This window comes from Panthera uncia, chromosome D1 (assembly GCF_023721935.1).
Source record: "Panthera uncia isolate 11264 chromosome D1, Puncia_PCG_1.0, whole genome shotgun sequence".
Taxonomy (NCBI): Eukaryota; Metazoa; Chordata; class Mammalia; order Carnivora; family Felidae; genus Panthera; species Panthera uncia.
In genome coordinates this window covers 89944064-89968431 of record NC_064808.1, presented here as the reverse complement: position 1 = coordinate 89968431, position 24368 = coordinate 89944064, and the positions used below count along the sequence as shown (strand labels likewise).

Below are 24368 nucleotides of genomic sequence, written 5' to 3'. Positions count from 1 at the left end.
ACACACACACACACACACACACACACACACACACACACACACACACATTCCCCCTAGATACCATAACCCTATCAGAACAAACTTCTTTCTCCATAGGCTTAACTTTCCCCAACCTCCCTGCCTGCTGCTACTCTCTCTACTGTCTGCTAACTTCCAAACTTCCTTTTCTCTTCCTTACCTTACACTTCCTTTTAAAGTGCAGACTCTAAGGGCGCCTGGGTGTCTCAGTCAGTTGAGCATCTGACTTCAGCTCAGGTCATGATCTCAGGGTTCGTGAGTCTGAGCCCCACATTGGGCTCTCTGCTGTCAGCACAGAGACTGCTTTGGATCCTCTGTCTCCCTCTCTCTCTGCCCCTCCCCCCTCTCAAAAATGAATAAACATAAAAAAAAAAAATAAAGTGCAGACTCTATTACTGATAAGTCTCTGGAAAAGAAGTAGTCTCCTGACACAGTAGAAGGGATGGGCCCAGAACTCGACTCTGATTCTTTTTTCAGCCTAAGGTGGAAACTTACAAATGAATTGAATGGATCCCTACACAAGGGCCCTGTGATTGCAATGCACACATAGTGTTTCAGATGCTACACAAGCACCTACAGTCTACAAGTCAGGAAATGGAGATAGAGTTACTCTCTCTACGTAAGAGGTAGAAGCCAGAGTTTGGTATTTTGTGGGAGGAGAGGGGCGGCCAGTGAGGAGACAAATAGGAGGCAAACTCCTTCTATAATGGCCTCTGGGAATAGCCCAGAGAAAAGTTGTACTTGAAAAGGTGCAGGGCCAGTTTTCATGCTGCCCCTTTGACTTTAAGTAAAGAAAGGAAGGGAAAGAGTGGGCTGCAGAACTGGAAGGTGTGACCCCTGCTGGGCCTTCTCTGTCTTTTCTCTGGGTTCTAGGGTTCTAAGAACACTTGGGCAGGGGGAGGGAACTTAGACTTGGGAGGTATTTGTTCTCCAGTATACCCCCAGTTGAGTATTCACCTAATTTTTGTCATTAGGTCTGACTTGGTTTAATGGGAGAGTATTCTGGAGATACAGAGAAGTACAAAGGAAGGAAAGAACAGAGAGAAACAAGAAGAAAGGTGTGGATAGGAAAAAGAATGTACCAAGAAGGGGTGAGGTGTAGAAGAGGAATGGGAGATTCAGGCCAGGAGGGTCCCGGAAAGGAGAGTGGCCCCACTATTTGTCAAACCTCCAAATCAGGATGACAGGGATTAGGAAGCAGCCTCGCCCATGGGCTGAATTGCAGCCTCCGCTCAGGGAACCCTGAGCAAATACGCCCTGATCCCCACATAAAGGGCCAATTAACTGCGCTGTCTCAGGGAACAAATCCGCTAACAGGGTGACAAGCCCCTAGACGCTGGCAGGCGCTGTGTTTGCTGAGAGGCCGACAGGGAGCAAATCAGGGGATTAGGATGGGGCAGGAGCCACATGGCAGGATGCAGTTTCCTGTCTGCTGCAACCCTCCACGCCCCACAGCAGGGCCAGGTGCCAGGACCCCGGATTTCTGTCCTGCCTTAGCCCTGGTGTGATGGAACCTGGGTGACCCCAGTCAGCAGGAGGCAGAGCAGAGGGCCCCCAGCCAGAAATCTGAAGCATCAGAGCAGAGAAAGTAGTACAATTTCTCCTTAACAGATGAGGAAATTGAAGTCCAGAGCGATGGTGTCTTCTAATTGGCATATATGGGATCAGAACGCATTTCTGGGCTGGTCATTCCTGAACGGGTTGATTTCTGGTGAGGGAAACCTATCCCTTAGATTCTATGTTACCTGAATGCAGCCTGGCCCTGGGGTAAGGGACAGGCGTCATATCCCATCTTTTAGTATCCTGGTGCTTTAGAGAGAATGTGTCGCTACCCCCTCTCTCATCTACCCCAGCTCATTTCAGCCTCATGGTCTGCTCGGATTTAAGCCATTTGTGGGGCGCCAGACCCCAAGTTCAGCACGGGCAGAGGAGGTGCTGAAAGAACAGCTCCCAGGGCGCTGCCTCCCACAATTCTGTCTGCGCGCCCCAACCCCCACCACCCCCACCACCCCCAGCACCTTTGCTTCCGGCTTTGCTAAATTCAGGGCAAAGCTGACTGGAGAGGGTAGGAAGATACCTAAACACCTGTTACTTTGTTAGTTTGAGGCCACAGGGGCCAGCGTGTGGATTGAGGGTGGAGTTTTGGGACAAGCCTGCCATCCTTTGACAAAGTCTCCGGTTCACTGGAGCGCTGCCTGCCCGAATACTCCAACTCTTGAGTGTGCTTACTGTGGAGCTCTACGACCGTATAGCAGACGCCTCTCTGAATCTCGACCTGTTCACCTAGCCCCTCCCAGGTCAGAAGAAGCGACCCCACTAAGGTGATCTCATCATACAGAAACTGATGACTGAGCTAGAACTCCACCACTCAGCCATCAACACGACCTTACCCCAGATAGGAAGCCCCCGGTCTCTCTTCCCTTGACACCCCAATGCTATCTCCAGCCTAGGAAAGTGAGCGAGTGAGTGTGTGTGTACACGCGCGAGTGGACGGGTGGGTGGGCGGTGGGGGACTAGATCTTCAGGTAAAAAGAACTGCAGAAAATTCAGAAGCAGTCTGGACGGAGGAGAGGGGATCATGGTTTCTCCCCGCTGCTCCCCATGGGAAAGACCGTTATCAGGATGTGCACGAGTTTTGCATCAACCCCTCCTCTTTTCTTGAACTTGCCTTTACAGAAACAATGTTGCTCTCTTTGTCTTTGTCCTGGACTATCTGATTCATTCAGTCTCCTCAAGAAGGTAAAACAATTTAATAGACAATGTCAGAGCACAGTAATGCAAAAGTATGCAAATCGATGCCAGAGGTATGCATATAGCTGTTAAATGCCTGGGAGCCTGGGGCTCCGCCCCCCCTCCGGTTTTATCCTTGTTCTTAGCCTCCTGCAAGAACTAGTAGATTAGAGCGTCTGAAGCAGGACTCCGGTTCAAGACTCGGCACCTTGTCCCCTGACCTCTCGGCTGCCAAACGGGCGGCCGCGGGGTAAAGGGGTGGACGTGCCATGCAGTTATTCCTCACCCACTCCCAACTTCCGCTCCAAACCACCCCAGCCTCCAGCACTGCGCCGCTAAGACCCCGGACTTGGGAGGAAATGAAAGCCAGGGCTTTGACAGCCAGAGGGTCCTGCTCTTTTGCCTAAGGGCCGTTAAAAGAGAGATGGGATTCTTGTTTTAAAGTCAGTCATAAGGGCAGAGTCCGACAGAGCCTCGCCCCTCATCTTGGCTGCTTTGAGAAAGGAGGGAAACTCTCCTGCGGTGTCCAGAACCCGACCAGGACGCGGGGCGCGGGGCGGGGACTCCAACTCGCGCGCTACGCAACTCTTGTCTCTGGCCCTGCTAGCGGCCATCCGGGTGGGGATGGGAGGGTGGAAGGAGGCGGATTAATCCCTTAATTACGCCGTGATCGGCGTGGCACCTGCTTTCCGCCCGCCCAGCTCCCGGGGGACCCCGGTACTGGGGGGTGGAGAGAAGGAAGAGGGAAGGAGGAGGGCACGCGGAGGCACGCACCGTACCCAGGCGCGCCGGCAGGAGAGCGGCACCGTGGCTGGGGCAGTGCGCAGAGGCTGTGGAGGGGCTTACGGCTCCCGGCCCGCGGGTCTCAGACCCAGGGGCTGGGCCCCGAGCCCCCCGCCCCGGTCCCAGTTGGGTCGCGCCATGCTGCGCTACCTGCTCAAAACACTGCTGCAGATGAACTTGTTCGCGGACTCCCTGGCGGGGGACATTTCCAACTCCAGTGACCTGCTCTTCGGCTTCAACTCCTCGGTAGCGGCGCTCAACCACAGCCTGCTGCCCCCCGGCGATCCCTCTTTCAACGGTAAGACCTTGCTCCATGGGGACCTCAGATCAAGGGGTGGAGTAAGGTGGGAGGGCGTCGTGGAAGGGGAGGTCAAAGAGCTCCTGTCCCAAAAACTGGGACCAAGCGGCGCCTCCTAGCGCCTCCTCCGGATTGGGGACCAGGGGATAATTTGGAGCTTCTAGCACCCGAGTGGAGGTATCGACGGAAGATCGAGGGCTTCGGAGGAGATGGCTGCTAAGTCCGTTGCTCTCCACCTGCCCCACCGACCGCCACTGCCGCCCCAAGTGAGGAGAACCGTGGCTGGTGACGGGCAGCTACGGAGCTTAGAGTGGCTGGGACGCACTGCAGGGAGGGCAGAGGAGGGAACGCGGTGGCCAAGCCGCGCCACTTAGTGACTCACCCAGGTAGCAAGTTTTCCTTCGGGACCCTAAGTTTTCCAAGAGCTCACTTAGGATTAGAGTGAGGAAGCTAAAATGTTGGGTGTGTTTATTACAGAGGGCGACAGACGCTGAGACCGTTTTAGGGAAACTCAGAAGTTTGCCCCTCAGAGGTGGAACTCACCCCGGCCCACCCCGCGGAACTGCGGCGGGCTGGCTGCGCCGGCGGCGAGGTCGTTACCGCTAATTACGGTGATTAATAAATGACTAGACAGCGCGCTCGCCCCTAGCGCGGCGGGGAGGCGGCCAGAGTTGATCTCCCGGAGTCTGGGGAGAGGCCCGATCGCGCCCCCTGCGGGCGGTGTCGGGAATCCCCCGCTTTCCCGGACCTCTTTGCGGGTGATTTCCCCCGTGGTTCCTCCCCAGTCCCCATCCCTTGACATCCACCCACTCGAATCTAGGGGCAGCACGGTCCTGGAAACTCGAAGATGACGGTAAAGGAGACCTAGACAATGTGCATGTGTTTGTGTCTGGGGTACTCCAGGTGCTGGGGGAGGAGCCCCAGAGCCCTATTAGCATGATCATTAGCTATTCATTAGCTGCTGTCTGAGCCTCTCCTGAGACCGGGAATGACAGGGAAGAAATTCCAGGGAAAGGGCGCCTGCAGCTGTGTCTACAGGAATTAGGGGGAAAGGGCCGACCAGAAGGGTGTGGTATGTACACGAGGGAGCAGGGACGAAGAAAGTCGGAAATGAGCCGGAGGTCTCCAAATTCCTGACCCGCTGTAGATTCCCAGGAGGGTAGGCACAGAGAGAGCCCTTCTCACAGACGCCCCAGACACACCTCCGTTCCCCCAGCGCTCTTACGGTGTAGGTTCCACCATACACTGTCTCATTCAAGCTGGAAAATGTAAGGAGGTATGTAGGGAAGGTGTTGATGGCCACATTTTGCAAGTGGGGAAACAAATTCAGAAAAGATGAAAAGTACCCCAGGGGTCACAGAAGCAACGTAAAGCTTAGCAATAACAAACCTATTTCCAGTACACTCTAATGATTTGTGACGGGGAACAAAGGAATATTGGGGCCTGTTAGAATCTGAGTCAGGTATAGACTATAGTAGCCAAGATAAGCTAAGGTAGGCCAGGGAGGGAGAGCCCTCAAGTCATCACAGAATTGACATATATATTGAGCCTTCCCTCAATTGCTTTACATATATTATGATCTTAACACAACCCTGTCACTACTCCCATATTTAAAATAAATAAACTGAGACTCAAACAAATTCAGTAATTTGCCCAAGTTCTTGCAGTCAGGAAGTGTCAAATCTGAGATCCCAGCCCTACTTGGTTCCAGGACGACCCTTGAGCTCTTCACCACTCTAGTGTCGCTCAGGATGGAGGTCTGTCTAAACCAGACGGGGACAAGGTGCAGGGGAAGAGACCACCGAGAAGCAGAGATCTCCATTTGGAAGGAAGCAACCGGAGAAAAATTACTCCCTTCCCTAAGTAGGAGGGACACTAATCTGGTCCTAGCCAGTTAAATAAATTCTCCCTGGGACAGTACCAGCATGGGGCAACCTCCTTCCGGCCTAGTCTCCATAAGAACTTCTCAGGGTAGGGGTGGGGAAATGAAACCCCATCCCACACGAAGCGTGAAGCTACAGGGAGGTCCCTGCGGATTTTGGAACAGAGTGGGAGGGGCGCGGGCGGGGAAGGGTAAGGTAGAGAACAGAAGCGGGGGTAGTCCCTGGTTATCGGAGGACACCAAATCACGCGAGGCAGCAGCGGCGCCTACTGGCCACCATGGGTTACGAATCCACTTCAGAAGAAGCTGGAAGTGTCTGAGCCTAATGGGTTCCAGGATCCTGGATCCCAAGGCAAGTGCAGAGGATGAAGCCAGCAGAAGTCTGTAGGCCAAGTGAGAGGCAGGAACAGAACATCCAGGTGAATGGATCTGATGAGACAGGAAGGAGAGGAATCCCTTCCCAGTGGTTCTTAGCCTCTGTCGATCAACCTGTAGAATAATCTGTTGAAAACTTTGCACCTCTAGAAAAGGAGCCACTACTAACATTTTCACTACCATTTTCACTCAAGTCCTGTGACTCTACAGGTTTTTCCAAGCATGATTGTCTGGGGTGTCAGTAAGAGGGGCACCTGGCTGGCTCAGTTGGGAGAGCAGGTGACTCTTGATCTCAAGGTTGTGAGTTGGAGCCCCATATTGGGCATTGAGTTTACTTAATAAAAAAAAAAAAATTTTTTTTTAAGAAATGAAAAAGAAGAAGAAGAAGAAGGGCTCCATGTCCATTCATGGGCTCCAGATTAAGAACCCCTTCTAGTCCAGTCTCTAGTCGGATCACTCTCCTCTTACCTTTCCTAAGGGAGGGACTCCAGGCTTGTCCCCATTCTCCATTTTTATGACCCGCGGCCATGCAGAGGGCCAAGAAACAAGTGTTAGCTCTGGTGCAGGTCTTCAGGGGCAAGGACAATCTGAAAACCAGTGAGGGTGGGAGACTGAATAACAGTGGGCTGGAGGGGAAGCCCTGTCACTCAAACTTGGCCAGAGAGAAGGCTAGTGTCTGTCTTTGGGCAGCCTAGAAAGCCAGCCTAGGAGTTGGTGTCCTGATTCCTCTACCGATCTGCCTGTTTGTAAGGTGTGTCCTCACCAGCCCAAGAACGTGGGAGCGCCTTCCCAGAGGAGACAATGGACCCTACAGAGAAAGGGTGGGCAGGGTGGGCAGGAGTGGTTATTTTTCTCTCTGGAGCCTCAATCTCTCCCCTAATTTCCCGGTCTAAATGCTCTGTGCCAACACCCCTACTCTTAGCGTCAAGGGTCGAGCCGGAGGACGCGATGCCGCGCATCGTGGAGCAGCCGCCTGATCTGTTGGTCTCCAGAGGCGAGCCGGCCACTCTGCCCTGTCGCGCGGAGGGCCGGCCCCGGCCCAACATCGAGTGGTACAAGAATGGGGCGCGAGTGGCCACTGCGCGCGAGGACCCGCGCGCGCACCGCCTGCTGCTGCCCAGCGGGGCACTCTTCTTCCCGCGCATCGTTCACGGGCGCCGCGCGCGGCCCGACGAAGGTGTCTACACTTGCGTGGCGCGCAACTACCTGGGGGCAGCGGCTAGTAGAAATGCCTCGCTAGAAGTGGCAGGTGAGAGTCCTCACTGTCCTTTGGTTGCTTCCCCAGCCTAGGGGAGGCGGGAGGGCACCAGATAATCCGATCAAGAACCAGCCCGATCTCAGCTCCTTCAACATCTTCTTTGGAGACCGTGACCTTTGGTCTCTAACATCCATGCCTTGACCGGAGGGAGGAAGTGGCCCTGGTATTTTGGCCCCTGGGCAAGAGTTCCCGTCTGCGGTGATACAGCCCTCCCCAAAACAATTGCCTTGTGTCTTAACCCAGTTACTCCTGTTTATTCCCCTGGTCATTCATTCTCACTGTCTCTTTGTCTCTGTCTCTGTCCTTGTCTGTCTGTCTCTCTTTACAGTCCTCCGTGATGATTTCCGGCAGTCTCCTGGGAACGTGGTGGTGGCAGTGGGGGAGCCAGCGGTAATGGAATGCGTGCCTCCCCGTGGCCACCCGGAGCCTTCCGTGTCTTGGAAGAAGGACAGTGCAAGACTCAAGGAGGAGGAGGGAAGGATCACGGTGAGGAGGCGTGCCCTGGCTAGGGATCTGACTAAGGGCCAGGGCCAGAGCCATCATGAGAGGTGGGACCACAGGTTAGGGGGCTGGGTATGTCTCAAAGGAGGAAGCAGTGAATCTCAGGGTCTTGGAGGGGCGAGGAATAATGTCTTAGATGTGATAAGGCAGGAGATTTAAGGTCAGGGTATCAGCTGACCAGAGGCTGAGAGGCAGCTATTAAGTAAGGGATAAGTTAAGGATGGATAGGAAGAAACTGGTATGAATTAGGTGGGGAGCAAGATGCCCCAGGGACTTGTGGGAGGTGGTTTGGGCTGTGGGAACAAACACAGACCTGAGCCCCACCTTGGGTAAATCACTTAAGGATTCCTTATCTGATAAGTGAGTCAACTTTACAGGTTTTCATTAGTTTACTAGGAGGATCAAATAAATAAATATACTTTGATGGTTACAAAAGACCAAAGTTACCATTATTACTCTGCAGATTCGTGGAGGGAAGCTGATGATGTCACATACACTCAAGAGTGATGCAGGGATGTATGTGTGTGTGGCCTCCAACATGGCAGGAGAACGGGAGAGTGGGGCAGCCGAACTTGTGGTCCTGGGTAGGCACAGGGAGTTTGGGAATTATGGGGGTGTGCAGCCTGGGCAGTAAGAAGCTGTGCAGATCCCTTGATGATTCACTCATTCCCGATCCATAGAGCGACCCTCATTCCTGCGTAGACCTGTGAATCAGGTGGTCCTGGCAGATGCCCCCGTGGATTTCCCATGTGAGGTGCAAGGAGATCCCCCGCCTCGTCTAAGATGGCGCAAGGAAGATGGGGAACTACCCACAGGCAGGTGAGAAGCCCCCTCCTCCTGCCTGTAAGGAGACCCAACCACTCAAGAGCACACCCTGCCCTAGAAAAGGGACAGGCAGACACCCTCTCACTTGACAGCTCAGAGAAATCTGTTACCCTGGAGCCTGTGGCCCCTCCCCTCTCCAGTCCCCAGCTCCTTTTATGGGTCCATGGGTACCAGCCTCTGTCCCTGTTGAGGCCTACCTTGTCTTTACGTACCCTGATCCTGGTGTCTGTCTGGGGGAGAGAGAAGGGGTCTCTAGCTGTGGCCAACCCATTCTGGGGGTGGGGAGTGGAGCAGGTATGAGATCCGGAGCGACCACAGCCTTTGGATCGGGCGTGTGAGTGCGGACGATGAGGGGACGTACACCTGTGTGGCTGAGAACAGCGTGGGCCGTGCCGAAGCATCTGGCTCCCTCAGTGTTCACGGTGAGGGCCGGCCTGGGACTGTCAGAAGCAGGGATGAAATGAGGGACCAGGGAGGATGGGATGAAGAGGAGAATGAGGGACAAAGGACAGAATGGGAGATATGGTGGTGGTGGGGGATCCCTTGACACTTCTAGAAGGAGAGAGCTGAACAGGCTTGAACAAGAGATGGATATCTGCTCTTAGTTAAGCCAAGCTTGGGCTTCTCTCTCCTGTTCCCTCAGTCTCCCTTCTGAGTACCCTGACTCCCTGTTCCTTTATCCCCTCCCCCTTCCCAGTCCCTCCCCAGCTGGTCACCCAGCCCCAGGACCAGATGGCAGCTCCTGGAGAGAGCGTGGCTTTCCAATGCGAGACCAAAGGAAACCCCCCACCTGCCATCTTCTGGCAGAAGGAGGGAAGTCAAGTAGGTGGCCAGCTGCATGGTGGGCCTTCCCACAATCTTCTCCTCTGGGTCTTAGCCTCCCTGCTTCTGTATTCTCTGCACACTTCTCTCTGTTTTACCTTTGGTCCTCCCAGAAACGCTTGCAGGTTATTTGGGTGGGTCAAATAAGATAATGAATATAAAAGGGCTAGCTAACATACTGAACACTTTAAAAAAAAAAAAAAACTGATAATATGTTTAGGTGAAAGGAAATAGTCCTGTATGGTAATTCCTTGAGAATCCTTCTATTTTAGGCAAGGCTGCCCTGAGGATGTAGCACATCCACTTGGATGCCTCCTCTCCCAGACCCCTGGGGTCTGGGCTTTAATATGCTGCTCTGGAAAGTGTGTACTGTACCAAAGCTGCTCAGCGAACAGCATTACTTGTTCATCATTTTACAAGGGACTTCCACCAGGGGGAGCTCACAGGCACCCCTCTCCAATCTTCGGCAACAAATTGCTGATTGCACAACAGGAAGGAACATTAACTTAAGTTACAACACGAGTCCCGCCCACTAGGTGAAAGGTGGGCATTTTGCTCCTAGGAAGCAGGGTCAGTATAATAAAATAAGTCTGCCTAACTCCACCTCCCTGGAAAACCAGCTCTCCCACTACCTCATTTCAAATCCACAGCCACAATTTTCCAATATCTTCTCTAGCATCTGGGATTGCTGTATTTTAAATGAATAAAAATGCTGGTGGTAGTAGAGGGTGGGAGTAGGTATCCATCAGGGGATCAGCCTGGTGCCATTTACCTGTGACCCAACCACCTTCCCTACCTTCCATGTATCTAGGTAACGTAAAATGTTAAAGCCAGAAAGAAGGGGAAAGTTTTTGACAACTATCACACAATGTATTAAAAGACTTTCATATGTTTAATCATTTAATCCTCATGACTATCCTCATGACTATCAACTTTGTGGAAACTGGGGCTCAGGAAGGTTAAATAGGTTGCTCAGAGTTTCCCAACTAGTAATCACAAAGCTGGGAAGTGCACCCCAATATCATCTCATAAAATTTCCACATTTTTGTGAGTGAATCTAACTATTTTGCCCAAGGTCATATAACTGGCTGGGGACAGTATGAACTAGAACCTTAGGGATTCTCTGAATTCGGGGGTTTGATGGGAATGGGGATCTCTCTGCCAGCTGCCTGTTCATTCCTTATCTCGGTTCCTTGCTTTGTCCACAGGTCCTGCTTTTCCCCAGTCAGCCACTTCAGCCCAAGGGGCGCTTCTCAGTCTCTCCCAGAGGCCAGCTCAACATTACTGATGTGCAGAGTGGGGACGCTGGCTACTATGTGTGTCAGGCTGTTAGTGTGGCCGGCAGCATCCTGGCCAAGGCCCTGTTGGAGGTAAAAGCAGGTAAGTGCTCATGGAGAGAGGCCTGGCCCCATGGCCTGGAAGGAAATCATGGCTTAAGGACATCTGTTTTTCTTGGGTTCTGTATCATATGTCTGCAAGGGGAGGGGTGTGTTCCTGAGACATGGCCTTGAAGTTAGGAAATCAGCTACTGAAGCCAGTAATAGATGGCTGGTTCCAGGCAGAGACTACAGATGGTTATCGAAACCCTTCCAATCTCCAGGGGAAGGAGGGCTGAAGGAGCAGAGAAGGAGGACAAGGGTCTGGTTTCCTGAACCCAGGATCCTCTCCTGAGGTGCCCAAGTTCTTCCTCTCTCAGCCTCCTCCTTGGACGGGCTGCCTCCCATCATCCTCCAGGGACCAGCCAATCAGACGCTGGCACTTGGCTCCTCTGTGTGGCTGCCATGCAGAGTGACTGGGAACCCTCAACCTAGCATCCAGTGGAAGAAGGACGGGCAGTGGCTGCAGGGGGACGACGTGCAACTCAATCTAATGGCCAACGGTACCCTGTACATCGCCAGGGTGCAGGTGAGTCTCACCCCTGGGCCCTGAGTAACGGAGAATGGCCACACAGTCCGCATGCCCAAATCTCGGAAGTACCCTCTGGGATTAACTCCATTTCTGCTCCTCTGCTTAGACCGTCTAAAGTGTACAGTGCCCTCCCCACCCTTCTGTATACCCACCGCCACCCCCTCGCCCTACCTTGATCCACTCTGTTTGCCAGTCCTCTACCCTCTCCTGCAGGAGATGGACATGGGTTTCTACAGCTGTGTGGCCAAGAGTTCCACAGGGGAGGCCACATGGAGTAGCTGGCTTAGGAGGCGGGGTGAGTTTTGTTTGTCCCCTTGCTTTGCCAGCACCTTCATCCAAACTTGCTTCGAAGGTACTCAGTACCTCCCTGAGCCCCAGAACTGATTTATCTTCCAAATGCCACGGCCATGGTGGTGAGGAGGAGCTTGACAGAAGTGATGCCCTTGGGAGGCAGATGTGAGGAGGGATCAGTTCAGTAACCACATCCCCGTCTCCACCATTACAAATGCCACAGCCCCAGAGCTTCTCTGGGAAGGAGGCGGGTGACGCAGGTGCCGTCCCTTTCCCATCCTTCTACTGAAAGATTATCGCCTCACTGCAGAGGACTGGGGAGTTTCATCAGAGCCCCCTACGGAGCCCAGTACCCCTCCAGGGCCTCCCTCTCAGCCACTGGTCACTGAGATCACCAAGAACAGCATTACCCTGACCTGGAAGCCCAACCCGCAGGCCGGGGCCACAGTCACCTCTTACGTGATAGAGGCCTTCAGGTATGGAGAAAATGTTGAAAGCAAACCTGGAAAGTTGGAAGAAGGGAATCTTATGTCCTTAGGGTCTTTGCTATGGTGGGGAGAGTTTTGCCAGTTCCCTCTCCCAGGGCAAGGAGATAGTAGGGGGCCACAGAGAATGGATGAGGGGTCCCCAGGCTCAGACAAGTCTGTCACCCCATTCCTGTTGCAGCCAAGCAGCTGGCAACACGTGGCGGACAGTGGCAGATGGCGTGCAGCTGGAGACACACACTGTCAGCGGTCTGCAGCCCAACACCATCTATCTGTTCCTGGTACGAGCTGTGGGAGCCTGGGGCCTCAGTGAGCCCAGCCCCGTCTCTGAGCCTGTCCGCACCCGGGGTGAGTAGGGCCAGAGTCCCTGGCTCAAGGCTATGGCATGAAATGCTGCAGAGCACGCCTCCCCCCAAACCACGGGAGCACAGCCACTCTCTTCTGCTGTGTCATGTCTCTACTGTGGCCCAGCCTGGAGTAGGTCAGGCCTCCCTCTCATCTAGGGACAAGAGAAGAGGGGAGAGAGGGAAACTGGGTCATCCTGGTAGCCCCTCACTTCTGAGCCTTTTACCCACAGATAACGTAGCTTATGAGGACTAGAAGGGACACTGGAGAGTTCATCTTCATGTTAGAGATGAGGAACTGAGGTCTTTAAAGGCTACATATGTGGTTATGCAGAAAGTAGATTCACATTCGCTGGACACACAGGCCCACCTCTGGAAGCTATTCCCCTGACCAGCCCCCTCCTGATGGTGGGGTGTGCTCTGGAGGACTGAGGATACAGTCTGTACAGCACACTTTCAGTCTGACTCTATCCTTGGTGGCCCTTGCTGAGTGGGCTTTTTGGTCAGTAGACAGCAACCCATCCAGGCCAGTGGAGGACCCATGGAGAGGCCAGAGGGGACTGGCTGAAGTGGCCGTGCATATGCAGGAGCCCATAGTCCTTGGGCCCCGGACCTTGCAGGTGTCCTGGACTGTGAGTGTGGCATGGGGACGAGGTTAAGGGCAGGGACGATGATGGGGGTGGTAGAGATCTCCAAGAATGGGTACGGGAAAGTGGGAAGTGAGTGGCTGGGAAAGACAGGTAAGTGGAGGAGGGACAGGACCTGGAGGACTTGTGTGGTCCTTACCTCTCCTTCTGGTATGCTTTGTCCTGTCTCCTGTAGGTAGATGGCCCAGTCCAGCTGGTGCAAGGTTTCCGAGTGTCTTGGAAGGTAGCAGGCCCTGATGGGGGACACTGGACAGTACTGGACCTACAGTCCCCAAGCCAGCAAAGTACTGTGCTAAGAGGACTCCCCCCAGGGACCCAAATTCAGGTCAAGGTGCAAGCCCAAGGCCAGGAGGGGCTGGGGCCTGAAAGTCCCTTCATGACCAGAAGCATTCCTGAGGAGGGTAAGGGAGGTGGTGCACAGAGCTGATGAATAGACAACAGGAAAGAGGGAGTGGGGGAGGATAAAGGTTTGCGGGGGGAGAGCAAGGGGAGTTGTGGGAAGAAAAGATACCTCCCTTCCCTAAGATGTCAACCTGGGAGGGGGCAGGTTGGGGCAGGAAGGGTAGCTGGCATGACTGTGTCTTTCTCACCATGCTCTACCCTGGCCCAGCCCCCAGTGGTCCCCCCCAGGGAGTGACAGTAGCCCTGGGGGGTGAAGGCAACAGCAGTGTCACAGTGTCCTGGGAACCTCCACTCCCTTCCCAGCAAAATGGGATCATCAAGGAATACCAGGTACAGGGTTTGAGAAGGGACTGGGGAGGGGAGGGAGAGGGAGGACCTAGGGGCTAGGATTAGGGAGGAGGAAACCCAGGACTGGCTTTGGGGTTGGAGATGAGGTTGGGGGAAAGCAGAGAGGTTTCAAGAGTATCCTTCCAGGCTGAACGATGCCTGGCTAAGCCCCCTCTACCATTCAGAGCTTCAAGTTTCCACGTGAGGCCAGGATCCCATTTCAGACTCTCTGAACCCGGTCTCGTCTCCCCAGATATGGTGCCTGGGCAATGAGAGTCGCTTCCACCTCAACCGGTCTGCGGCAGGCTGGGCACGCTCCGCGGTGCTCCGGGGACTGCTGCCCGGTGTTCTCTACCGGACCCAGGTCGCGGCGGCCACCAGCGTGGGCGTGGGCGTGGCCAGTGCCCCGGTGTCAGTGCAACTGCGTGAGTCCAGGGGTGGGAGTGGGGGTGGGGGTGGGTGCGCTGGGGAGCTGAAGTGGGGTCCTAGTGTAACCGTGCCTGCGGGGTCAAGGATGACCCCTTCCTCGCTCCCGGGTTTCCAGGCCCCTAGTCCCCTCACCTCTCTGACCCCTACAGCTTCCCCGCCGGGATTGGAGCCTGGGCTCGAGGTGGGCCCGGGGCTGGCGGAGCGGCTGGCGAGGGTGCTGCGGGAGCCTGCCTTCCTCGCGGGCAGCGGCGCCGCGTGCGGGGCGCTGCTCCTCGGGCTCTGCGGCGTCCTCTACCGGCGCCGGAGGCAGCGCAAGGAGCTCAGTCACTACACGGGTGAGCGGGACCTGGGGGCCTGCGCGGGCCGAGGGGCGCACTTGGGCTTTGGGAAGACCGAGAGGAGCGCCTTGGAGTGGGCGGAGCCTGGAGGGAGGGAGGCGGGCGGAACCGAGAGCGGGACGGGAGGGGCTCACGGCTCGGTGAGTAGGGGGGGGGGGGGGGGGGTCAGAAGGAAGGGGTCGCACTACAGCTCAGCCCCTTGCAGAGGGGCAGGGTACGCAAAGATGGGGCAGGGAGCCGACGGGACTGGGGGAACGGCGGGGCCCGTACCTGAATCTGGGGAGAGGGGTAAAATTTCCCCCTAAGATGCCTCGATAAGACAGCGGGCTTTGCCATCCGTCTCTGTATAGAAGGGGCAATTCTGGAGAGGGGGAAAACTCACTTCCTGAAAGGCGGGGCCTAGCAGCAGGTGGGTGGCCAGGATCCTGGACGTTAAATTGTGGGGCGGGATCTGGGTGGAAAGGTGGGGCCCGCTGAGAGGGGCGACTTGATTTCTGCTGCTCCCCCATAAGGGGCGTATCTGGAGAGATTCAGAGGTCTCTGAGATCAGGGGGCCCCCCCATCTTGGCTACACATAAGAATCACTTGGGAACTTTAGAAAAATACTGATGCTTGAGTCCCACTCCTAGAAATTCTGAGGAAATTGGTCCAGGGTACAGGTTGAGTGGTGGAATTGGGACCAGGGCCAAGAAGGGGACAAGAATGTGAGTATTTCTGACCCTTTCTCCATTTACCCTCCTCTTTCTCCCATGGATTTCTTTTCGGAAGCCTCCTTTGCCTACACACCTGCAGGTAAGATATCTCTGCTCCAGTGGGGTTCAGACCCCAAGTACGGGCCCTTCTCTCACTCAGTGTCCCCCTCATCTTCCCCAGTGTCCTTCCCACACTCAGAGGGCCTCTCTGGAGCCAGTTCCAGGTAATCCTCTTAATTCATCTCTCAAGGATAATCCCCTCCCTCAAGAGACTATTCTCCTTCCTCCCCAGGCCTCAGTGCCTCCCCACGCTGCCTCCCACCTGTCACCCCCAAATTCTCCATCACTGCCCTAGGACTCCTGGTTACTCTTACATTCGCTGGCTCTCAGTCCCCAGCGTTCACGTGCTTTCCCTCAGGCCACCCATGGGCCTTGGCCCCGCCCCCTACCCATGGCTAGCAGACTCGTGGCCCCACCCATCTCGAAGCCCCTCAGCCCCGGAGCCCAGGGGAAGCTGCTGCCCCAGCAATCCTGACCCAGATGACAGATATTACAATGGTGAGGAGTTCTAATTCTCTCAGGGGCCCACCTGGCCCCCAACACCCTTCTCTCCTCTCAACCTACTGGGGCAAACTGAAGGGAGCCGAGGATTGCCAGTCTTCCTGAGGTTGGTCAGTCCTTGGGGAAGATATGAGTTGGGGGAGCCTCTCTCATGCCTAACCTTCACCCCGGTTTGGAAGTAAGGTTTGGGAAGGGGGAGAAGTTGGTCCGGTGGGATCTCCTTTTGCCCTCCATTCTCCTGTTGTCCGCTATTTTTCTGTCTCTGCCCCCTGCCCCTTGCCTCCCCCCCTGGCCTCCCTCTTTCTCCTCCTCAGAAGCAGGAATCTCCTTGTACCTGGCTCAGACAGCCCGGGGTCCTGCCGCCCCGACTGAGGGTCCTGTCTACAGCACCATTGACCCAGCTGGGGAGGAGCTGCAGACCTTCCATGGGGGATTCCCCCCAAATCCCTCAGGGGATCCAGGCACCTGGAGCCAGTATGCTCCTCCAGAATGGAGCCAGGGGAACAGTGGTATGACTGTAGTTCCAGATACCCCCCCCTTTTAGCTCTGAGCAGAGGATCCCCAAAGAATATCCTCTACCGTTCCCCTCTGGGACCTAGCCCAGCACTTTTTTTCTGACATTTCTCATCTGCCTCCTATCTTGGTGTGTCCCCATCCTACCCTCCTCAGGAGCCAGGGGAGGCAAAGTAAAGCTTCTGGGAAAACCTGTGCAGATGCCCTCTCTCAACTGGCCAGAAGCCCTGCCACCACCTCCCCCTTCCTGTGAACTGAGCTGCCTAGAGGGGCCTGAGGAGGAGCTGGAGGGCGGGTAAGGATGTGCCCTGCTGCGGATGCCCTATACAGATGGGACTGCAGGGTCTCCTGCAGGGGGAGGGCAGAGGTGCTGGGAGAGGAAGGGAAGAGGGCAACTGGAAGGCCAAGGGGAGGTATGGAAGCTACTCAGTCACCCCTGTTTGCCCCCAGCTCAGAGCCAGAAGAGTGGTGTCCACCAATGCCTGAGAGGAGCCACCTGGCAGAGCCCAGCTCCAGTGGAGGGTGCTTGGTCCCTCCGTCCCAAGGGGAAGCCCCCTCTCCCACATCTTCCTATGGACAGCAGTCCACAGCCACTCTTACCCCCTCACCTCCTGACCCTCCCCAGCCCCCCACTGACATCCCCCATCTCCACCAGATGCCCAGGTAGGGAGGTATATGATGCCTTGCACATTATAAGCCCTGGGTACATATCTATGGAGTGGATGACTGGATGGATAGATGAATGGATGGATGGATGGATGAATCTGGGACGCAGAGGTCTCATGGCCACGTCACAGTGGAAGTGTGATTTGGGAAGGAACGTGGAGGCTGACAAGGTCTCTCACTCCCTTCAGACTGTTTCTCCATTGGACTGGTTCTGCAAGCTTCTTGGGCATTTCAAAGACATGGCTCTCCTCATACTTCACTAGCTGGGGAGCCTTGTTGGGGGCAGGCTGTGCCTTGTTCGTCTGAGTGTCTAGCACATGGTAGGCACTTAGCGTTTGTCGCATGAACAAATGCTGAGGCCTCATGTCATTGCAGGAGGGTGCCCCTTGGTCCAAGTTCCCCTCTCAGTGTATCCCAGCCCACTCTGAGTAGCCATGAAGGGAGGCCTGCTGGCCTGGGTGCTGGACCCACAGCCTCCCATCACCTCAGCCCCAGCCCTGTCCCTAGTACAGCCAGCAGTGCCCCAGGTGAGTCTGCAGAAGCCTTAACCTGCTCCTACTTCTCCATACCCTTCGGAAGCTTCTTTCTTCTTAACCCTCAAGCCTGTTTCCTGATCCTCTGTCTCACCTGCTCTTCCTGTCCCCTAATGCTACAGGGAGAACCCGGCAGGTGCCTGGGGAGATGACTCCTCCACTTCAAGTGCCCCGTGCCCGAATCCGGAAACCCAAGGCTGTTCCCTACCGACGGGAGCACAGTCCTGGGGGTGAGGGTGCCAGGGGCCTGAGAGATGGTGAAAGGAGGGGGGAACAGGCAGGAAACCAAGGGTGAGCTCTGCTTGGGGGGGGGGGTGGTGCTGGAGGAGGAAGCACGTGCACCCAAATCTTGGGCTGTTCAGTCGCAGCCTCCTGGTGCCAGGGAGTAGGAGTGGGAGGAAGACTGGTATCAGGAGGAGCGGGAGACTCTGCTGAAAACAGGTCTCTCCCCAGACTTGCCCCCGCCACCCTTGCCGCCACCAGAGGAAGAGGCAAGCTGGGCCACAGGGCTGAGGGCAGCAGGCAGCATGTCCTCCTTGGAACGGGAACGGGAGCGCAGTGGAGAGAGGAGAATGGTGCAGGCCGGGCCCTTGGGGGCCCAGCGGGGTCCCCACCTGGATGGTAAGGAGGGCCAGGAAAGGCCAGAAGGTCATCCCTACCCAAGAAGGTGGGACTGGCGGCTAGTGTAGTACAGCCATGAAGGACTAATGTTCACCCAGCTCACCCCTCGTCTTCAGCGGGGTTCGTGCACTTGATCAAATCCTACACATGTCTCTGTAGCTCTCTCTGGGAAAGATCCCCAGAAGTTGCCAAGTTGTATAGTTTCCCAGGACTGAAGCCCAGAAGAGGCAAGAGTGGGGCTCCGTGTTCTGTCCCTCCTTTCCCAAGGCTCCCTCTGCCCGGGAGCTCCCTCTGGGTGTCTGAGCAGGTGCTATGTCAAGGCCATGTGCTGGGTGTTCTATGTCTCCTCAGCCCCCAGAAGGGCCTGGGCCCTATGCCTGTCCTCCACCCTCCTTCCAGATCTGGGATTGCGGTCAAGGTGGTACAGTGGGCAAACAGTGACGTTCTGCTCTCTGCCCGGGCCTGGTGGCCCTTCTCTCTTGTGCTGCAGAAGAGGCCTGGCTCCCTTACAGCCGACCCAGCTTCCTGTCCCGGGGCCAGGGCACCAGCACCTGTTCCACAGCTGGCAGCAACTCCTCCAGAGGCTCCAGCAGCCCCCGAGGCTCCCGGGGCCCTGGACGGAGCCGGAGCCGGAGCCGGAGCCAAAGACCAGGACGGAAACGCGGAGAGGTGGGGGCTGGGGTAGGCAAACTATGGGAGACGAGAAGACTAGGAGGGGCGAGCCAAGGGATGATTGGAAACAGGAAAGGAGAGAAGGGCTTTCTGAGCAAGTGTCAAAAAGGAGGGGACCCAGTGGGTGAGGGGGAAGGGAGGGATCCTGGAGAACAGGTGACAAAGGGTGAGGACAAGGTGATATGTGGAGGAGCCTGGGCTCTCCAGAGGAGAGTGGGTTCAGGAGGAGGGCTGAGGAGAAAAGAGGCACGTCCCCCACTATAGCCTGTTTGCCAGGGCCTAGGGCCTTGCAAACTAGCCTCTTTCTCTCTCTAGGAACCAAGATGACCCTGGATGAGGCTATCAGGAGTTCCACGGGGAAGGGCTTGTCCCTGGGCCGGGAGCCTTGGATGGGAGCCCCTCCCCCTGGTAAATGGGTGTGAGCAGAGAGGAGCAGGGGGGGCCCTCTTCCCTCCCAGCAATGATGCTTAAAAGCCAGAGAGCCAGCTCTTCCTACCAGAAACTTTCCACCTCTTTCTACCTGAAACTCATGTGTAAAAGGGACAAATAAAAAGAGTCTGTTCAGAGCTCTGGGCCCTGCTTGTCTGGTTTCATGCGGGGCATGGGGAAGAAAGACTGTGAGACAGTGTAGATCAAGGCACTCGCTTGAAACTCTTCTGTCAAAAGCACCAGCTGAGGACAGGGGCTAAGAGATGCTGGCCTGGCCTGCCTCCTGAAGGAGCTGAAACTTGTCCCACCTTCAGACAACTAAGCCAGGCTCTCCCTTGGTGCCCTCCTCTGGGGTCTATCTCTTCTCTAGGGGGAAATATGCCCCTAACAATAATAATACAAAAAAGGAGTTGGGGCACCTTGGTGGCTCAGTCGGTTAGGCATCCAACTTTGGGTCAGGTCATGATCTCATGGTTCGTGGGTTCGAGTCCTGCATCAGGCTCTGTGCTGATAGCTTAAAGCCTGAAGCCCACTTCAGATTCTGTGTCTCCCTCTCTATCTGCCCCTCCCCCATTCACACTCCGTCTGTCTGTCACTCTCTCAAAAATAAATAAACATTAAAAAAAATTTAAAAAAATAATAGAAAGGAGTTGATGGGGGAAACCCCAGCCAAGAAGGGAAAACAGGCTTTTGTCAGGCTCCCTGACCCTGGATGTGTGCAAACAGATACCTCCTGGCCAGGAGAGACCCTAATGTGATGGGTTTGGCTGACACAGGATTTTTTAAAATATTGGCCCCGAATGCCATAGTGACCATTGCTCCCCCACCCACAGCCCATGCCACTCACTGGTTTTCTGTGGTTTGTTTCCTTCTCATTTTTTCACCCCCAGGCTCAGGAACTGCTCTGGGCTCTCAGGGGATGGCCACTACTCCCCACCCCCACCCCAAGCCCAGGCCTCTGACCTCTCCTGCCACTTTGACCTAAGTGTGCACAAATCCCTTTTTCTCCTTTGGTCTGGCAAACAGGGTTGGAATGTTTTCAAAAGGAATTTTACCAGGAAACTAAAAGAAAAACAAAATCCAAAAAAGGAAAAGCAAATAGAGAGGAACGGATATGTATCCGGAGCACTGATTTCTCATCCTGAGATTATGACATTCCAGACGAGACGGGCCGGTTTAAGGTAGTTCAGGCAGCACCGTGTCCCCCAGGCCCGGCCTCACGCAGCCTCTGAGTTCAGAGTGGCCTCCAGGTAGAGCTGCCTTGGTTTCGGGGGGGATTATCACCCCCTTCCAGGGCCTGCTTCCTGGTCAGCCCTCCTTAAAGATGTCCTCCGGTGGCCCTGGTCACATGCAGGAGCACCATCCCCTGCAGCTTGTGTGTGTCCTGCCCCTGCCTTTCCCACCAAGTTAGAAAAAAGACCAGCCCCCATCTGCCCCGCTTTCTGTGGCTCAGGCTTGTCAGTCCTGCTCCATTTCTCGGTGCTGTTGTTTTGTCTGAAGGGTGCTCACTAGGCAACCATTATCGGTGGTCCTACCTTTTGTGGAATCTAGCTACTTTTGTCTATTTTAAGAAAACACCTGTTCTTAACCATCCGGGACTGGTCTCTGGGGAGCGGGGCACCGGGACCGCTGAAAACAGGAGTGTCTTCCCAGGACCAGTTGCTACGACCAGCAGACTGGGAAAATCTGATGGACGCGTGTAATTCTTCCCTCAATTGCAGAACAGAAATAAGTGACATGCCCTGAGTGCCAACGAATGCTCAGTTCCGCCCCAACTGAGAGAATTCTTCCCATACCTCCAGGTACCCTCCCCAGAATGGTGCTCTGGGGGATGATCTCAACTAACTCAAGTCATTTCAGTTTAATGGTATCAATTTCTTAAGCTCATAGAGTCCACAGTATGAAGAGGGTGTTGGCCCCACATTTTCCCACCACCCTTCCTTTGGCTCCCTCCCTAGGTCCATTCTGGACCCTCTGCCTTGGAAACAAGGTTGGTCCTCACTGGGTGTTCCTCCGTCCTTCCTTTACGGGTGTGGCTGGGGAAAAGTGAGCCTGCCTACGTAGGAAAGGTGCCTTCCTGAGAGGCATGGCTCCATAAAACTCCTTCCCTAACCAGCCTGTCCCACAAGATGCTGTAGTCCTCCGGGAAGATCTCTGGTTCTTCCACTTCTGGTGATGCAAGTGTGGGGGTGGGGAGATCAGGAGATAAGCCTACTTCTCAGGCCACAAGACCCGGTTTTGGGATGGATGGAGCAGAGGAGAAAGCAAGGGGTAGGAGGCAGGCCGAGATGACTTTTTGCTCACCGGGGGCTCCAGGTCTGCTTTGCTCTTATTTTGTTTTGCTTTCATTTGCTCTCACAATCCCGGAAGGAGAACTGTCCTGGTGGCGAGGCAAGGTGGTCCCCCAGCTGCAGAGAATACAGGCCAAGACTGACACTCCTCAGCGGGGTGGTTTTGATTCTCCTCTTGGCCGTCTCCTGTCTCAGGTACACTTCATGAGGAGCCTGCAGGGAAGTTGAAGGAGAATGGAGTTACCCTCCTTAATCTCACCTCTCCAACCCCAGGGGTTCCCTCTTGGCTCCTCTCCAGAATCCCTCCACCAAGAGTATGGCAGACAGGCACTTACTGCCGGCCTTGGGCCCAGGACGGCTGAGCTGACTTCTTCCGGAAGAGATCCGAGAGTCGGGGGGCCAGGGAGGCAGCCCCCTTCCCAGCCGCTGGCTGTGGTTGTTCTCCATGTCCTCCAACCAGTCTGACCTCCACTCCCACAGGGGCAGGGAGAGGGTGGAGGTCAGGAAGAGGTCATCCCGGGGGGAGGGAGGTGAGGAGGCATCTGTCAGGGAGGGTAGATTTGTTTGTGGAGGGTTGGCCTTCACTCTGAGGGACCAGTTTAGGGCAGAACACTTAGGACCTCCTTAAGGCATACATGCAACCCAGAAGATAACCTAGCCCCAACTCGGCCCATCAATTCTGGGGGCCACTGGATGAGTCCATTGGTTTCTTAGGGAGAATAGCTTGAACTGTTTCCTCCTAGCCCACCTCTGGCCTTCTTTTTATTTATTTATTTATTTATTTTGAGAGAGACAGGCAGTGTGAGTGGGGGGAGGGGCAGAGGGAGAGGGAGACAGAATCCCAAGCAGGCTCCACACTGTTGGTGTGGAAACCATGAGATCACGACCAGAGCCAAAACCAAGAGTCAGACACTTAACTGACTGAACCACCCAGGTGCCCCCCAGCTCTGGCCCTCTATCCATACTCTTTCCCTTCACCCTTCCTCTCCCCGGGCACCTTTCTTCTCCCTCTGTTGTGGGCACTTCTACCCTGGATAATCCTTGCTTTCCCGTTTACTACAAGCCTGGTTGTTTTTATTGGGGTTCATAAGATGGCGATAGGGGATCTGACAGAGTGTATGAGGAAGGGGCACCGGGAGCCTGAGCTACCTTCTGTTGCCATGGAGATAATGGTCCCACTCTGGTAGACATGTGAAGGAGTGAGCCCATCTTCTCTTTACCCCAGCCACAGACAGGACAAGAGGAGGGCTTGCAAGCACAGTGGGAAATAAGAGAGAAAAGAGAAGTTCCCATCATGAGGAGAATCTGAAACAGGGGGTTGGAGTAAATAGTAAATAGAAGAGGTGGGGAGCAATCTTTCCTGGTGATTGGTGTCTGGGTAAGACGAGGGACCTGGGGGGAGGGCAATGCAACTGGCTGCCTCTGGGCTTTAGACTTGAACATTTTGTCCTTGTTCTTATGGGCAACCTTGGGCAAGTTCAAAAACCTGTTTGACTTACAGTTCCCTCATTTGGAAGAGAAAGATAAAGAATATTTTTCATAGAGTTGTTAACATTGAATGTATATAAAGCACTTATCACAGGGCCTGGGGCATAGTGATCATTCAATAAAAGCTGGCTGTTTTAAGGATAACCACAAAGACAATGATTGGGGGGTGTCTGGGTGGCTCAGTTGGTTTAGCGCCCACCTCTTAATTTCGGCTCAAGTCATGGTCTCACGGTTGTTAGATCGAGCCCCACATCAGGCTCTGTGCTGACAGCACTGAGCCTGCTTGGACTTCTTTCTCTTCCTTTCTCTCTGCCCCTCCCCCTGCTCACGAGGGCTCTCTCTCTCTCTCTCTCTCTCAAAATAAAGAAACAAACTTAAAAAAAAAAAAACAAAGACAATGATTAGGAAGCCTTGCCTCTTGGTTGGGGAAAAGGAGGGAGGGGTTCTTATGGGATCTGAGTTCATTCCAAGGGGTGGGGTGAGGAGGAAGGCAGGGTGGTCTCGCATACCCATGAAGACGCAGTCAGCCTCCCTGGGCTCCAGACCAAAGCCAAAGCTGTCCACAGCCATTGCCAGGGCCCGGGCAAAGTGGGCGTCCGCAAGGAAGGAGCCGTCAGAGGAGCTGACAAGGCTGGCTCTGGCGCTGGGGGCGTTGTCCTCGGAGGCTGAGCCCCAGCCGTTGGCCAAGGAGCCCTCGCTGGGGGTGGGGGTGGGGCAGGGCCGGGGTGGGCACAGCAAGCCCCTCACTTCAGACCCCACCCCTCCTCCGGCCCTGCCCACGTCCGCCAGCTCTGAGGCTGTCGGGATGCTGATGTAACCGTAGGTGACAGGGGGTGAAGGAGCCCTTGGCATAGGAGAGACGCTATTCCTAGAAAAGGCAAAATGGGACACAGTGCTATGGTTGAGGTGGGTCTACTGGCACAGCAGACACATACCAGTTGAGATAAGCATACCCCTGTTGTGTGCGTATCTCCAGTCCTTTGGTCATCCCTCAGACAACTCACCTGGGGGTCTCCTCACCGTCACTGAGCTCCAGGCACAGGGCCACCTCCTCAGGAGTCAGTACACTGTCCTGATCCTCCCCCAGGGATGACAGCGAGGAGCTGGACAGACGACTGGAAGGTGGACTGGGGCCAGAGAGGGAAGAGGCCTGGGGGCTGGAGGGACTGGGGGGACTGGAGGGGACAGGGATGGGGAGGGGGGCGGCTGGCAGTGGGAGGGAGGAGGGAGCTTGGGGCT

General features: G+C 55.2%; 2 protein-coding genes across 2 annotated transcripts in view; one reads left to right on the top strand and one right to left on the bottom strand.

Annotated features, from left to right (window-relative positions):
* Positions 1 to 3669: 3669 nt before the first annotated feature.
* On the top strand, positions 3670 to 19480 carry ROBO3 (roundabout guidance receptor 3). The gene is made up of 27 exons (XM_049655055.1): positions 3670 to 3829; positions 7009 to 7335; positions 7673 to 7830; positions 8309 to 8429; positions 8526 to 8664; positions 8965 to 9092; positions 9368 to 9492; positions 10701 to 10872; positions 11174 to 11397; positions 11614 to 11674; positions 11984 to 12167; positions 12358 to 12524; positions 13031 to 13152; positions 13343 to 13568; positions 13778 to 13899; positions 14150 to 14321; positions 14475 to 14660; positions 15432 to 15579; positions 15774 to 15913; positions 16231 to 16425; positions 16586 to 16724; positions 16880 to 17092; positions 17471 to 17622; positions 17751 to 17858; positions 18082 to 18249; positions 18740 to 18918; positions 19237 to 19480. The coding sequence occupies exons 1-27, from the start codon at positions 3670 to 3672 to the stop codon at positions 19246 to 19248; spliced, it is 4248 nt and encodes a 1415-aa protein (XP_049511012.1). The 3' UTR covers positions 19249 to 19480.
* A 1716-nt stretch (positions 19481 to 21196) lies between these two features.
* ROBO4 (roundabout guidance receptor 4) overlaps positions 21197 to 24368 on the bottom strand; it is a 13539-nt gene continuing 10367 nt past the window's right edge. The window contains 4 exon segments of the mRNA XM_049655042.1: positions 21197 to 21854; positions 21977 to 22183; positions 23639 to 23997; positions 24134 to 24368. The exon segment at positions 24134 to 24368 is cut by the window's right edge and continues 9 nt beyond it. Of these exon segments, the coding sequence (XP_049510999.1) occupies positions 21844 to 21854; positions 21977 to 22183; positions 23639 to 23997; positions 24134 to 24368 (812 nt within the window). The 3' untranslated portion in view covers positions 21197 to 21843.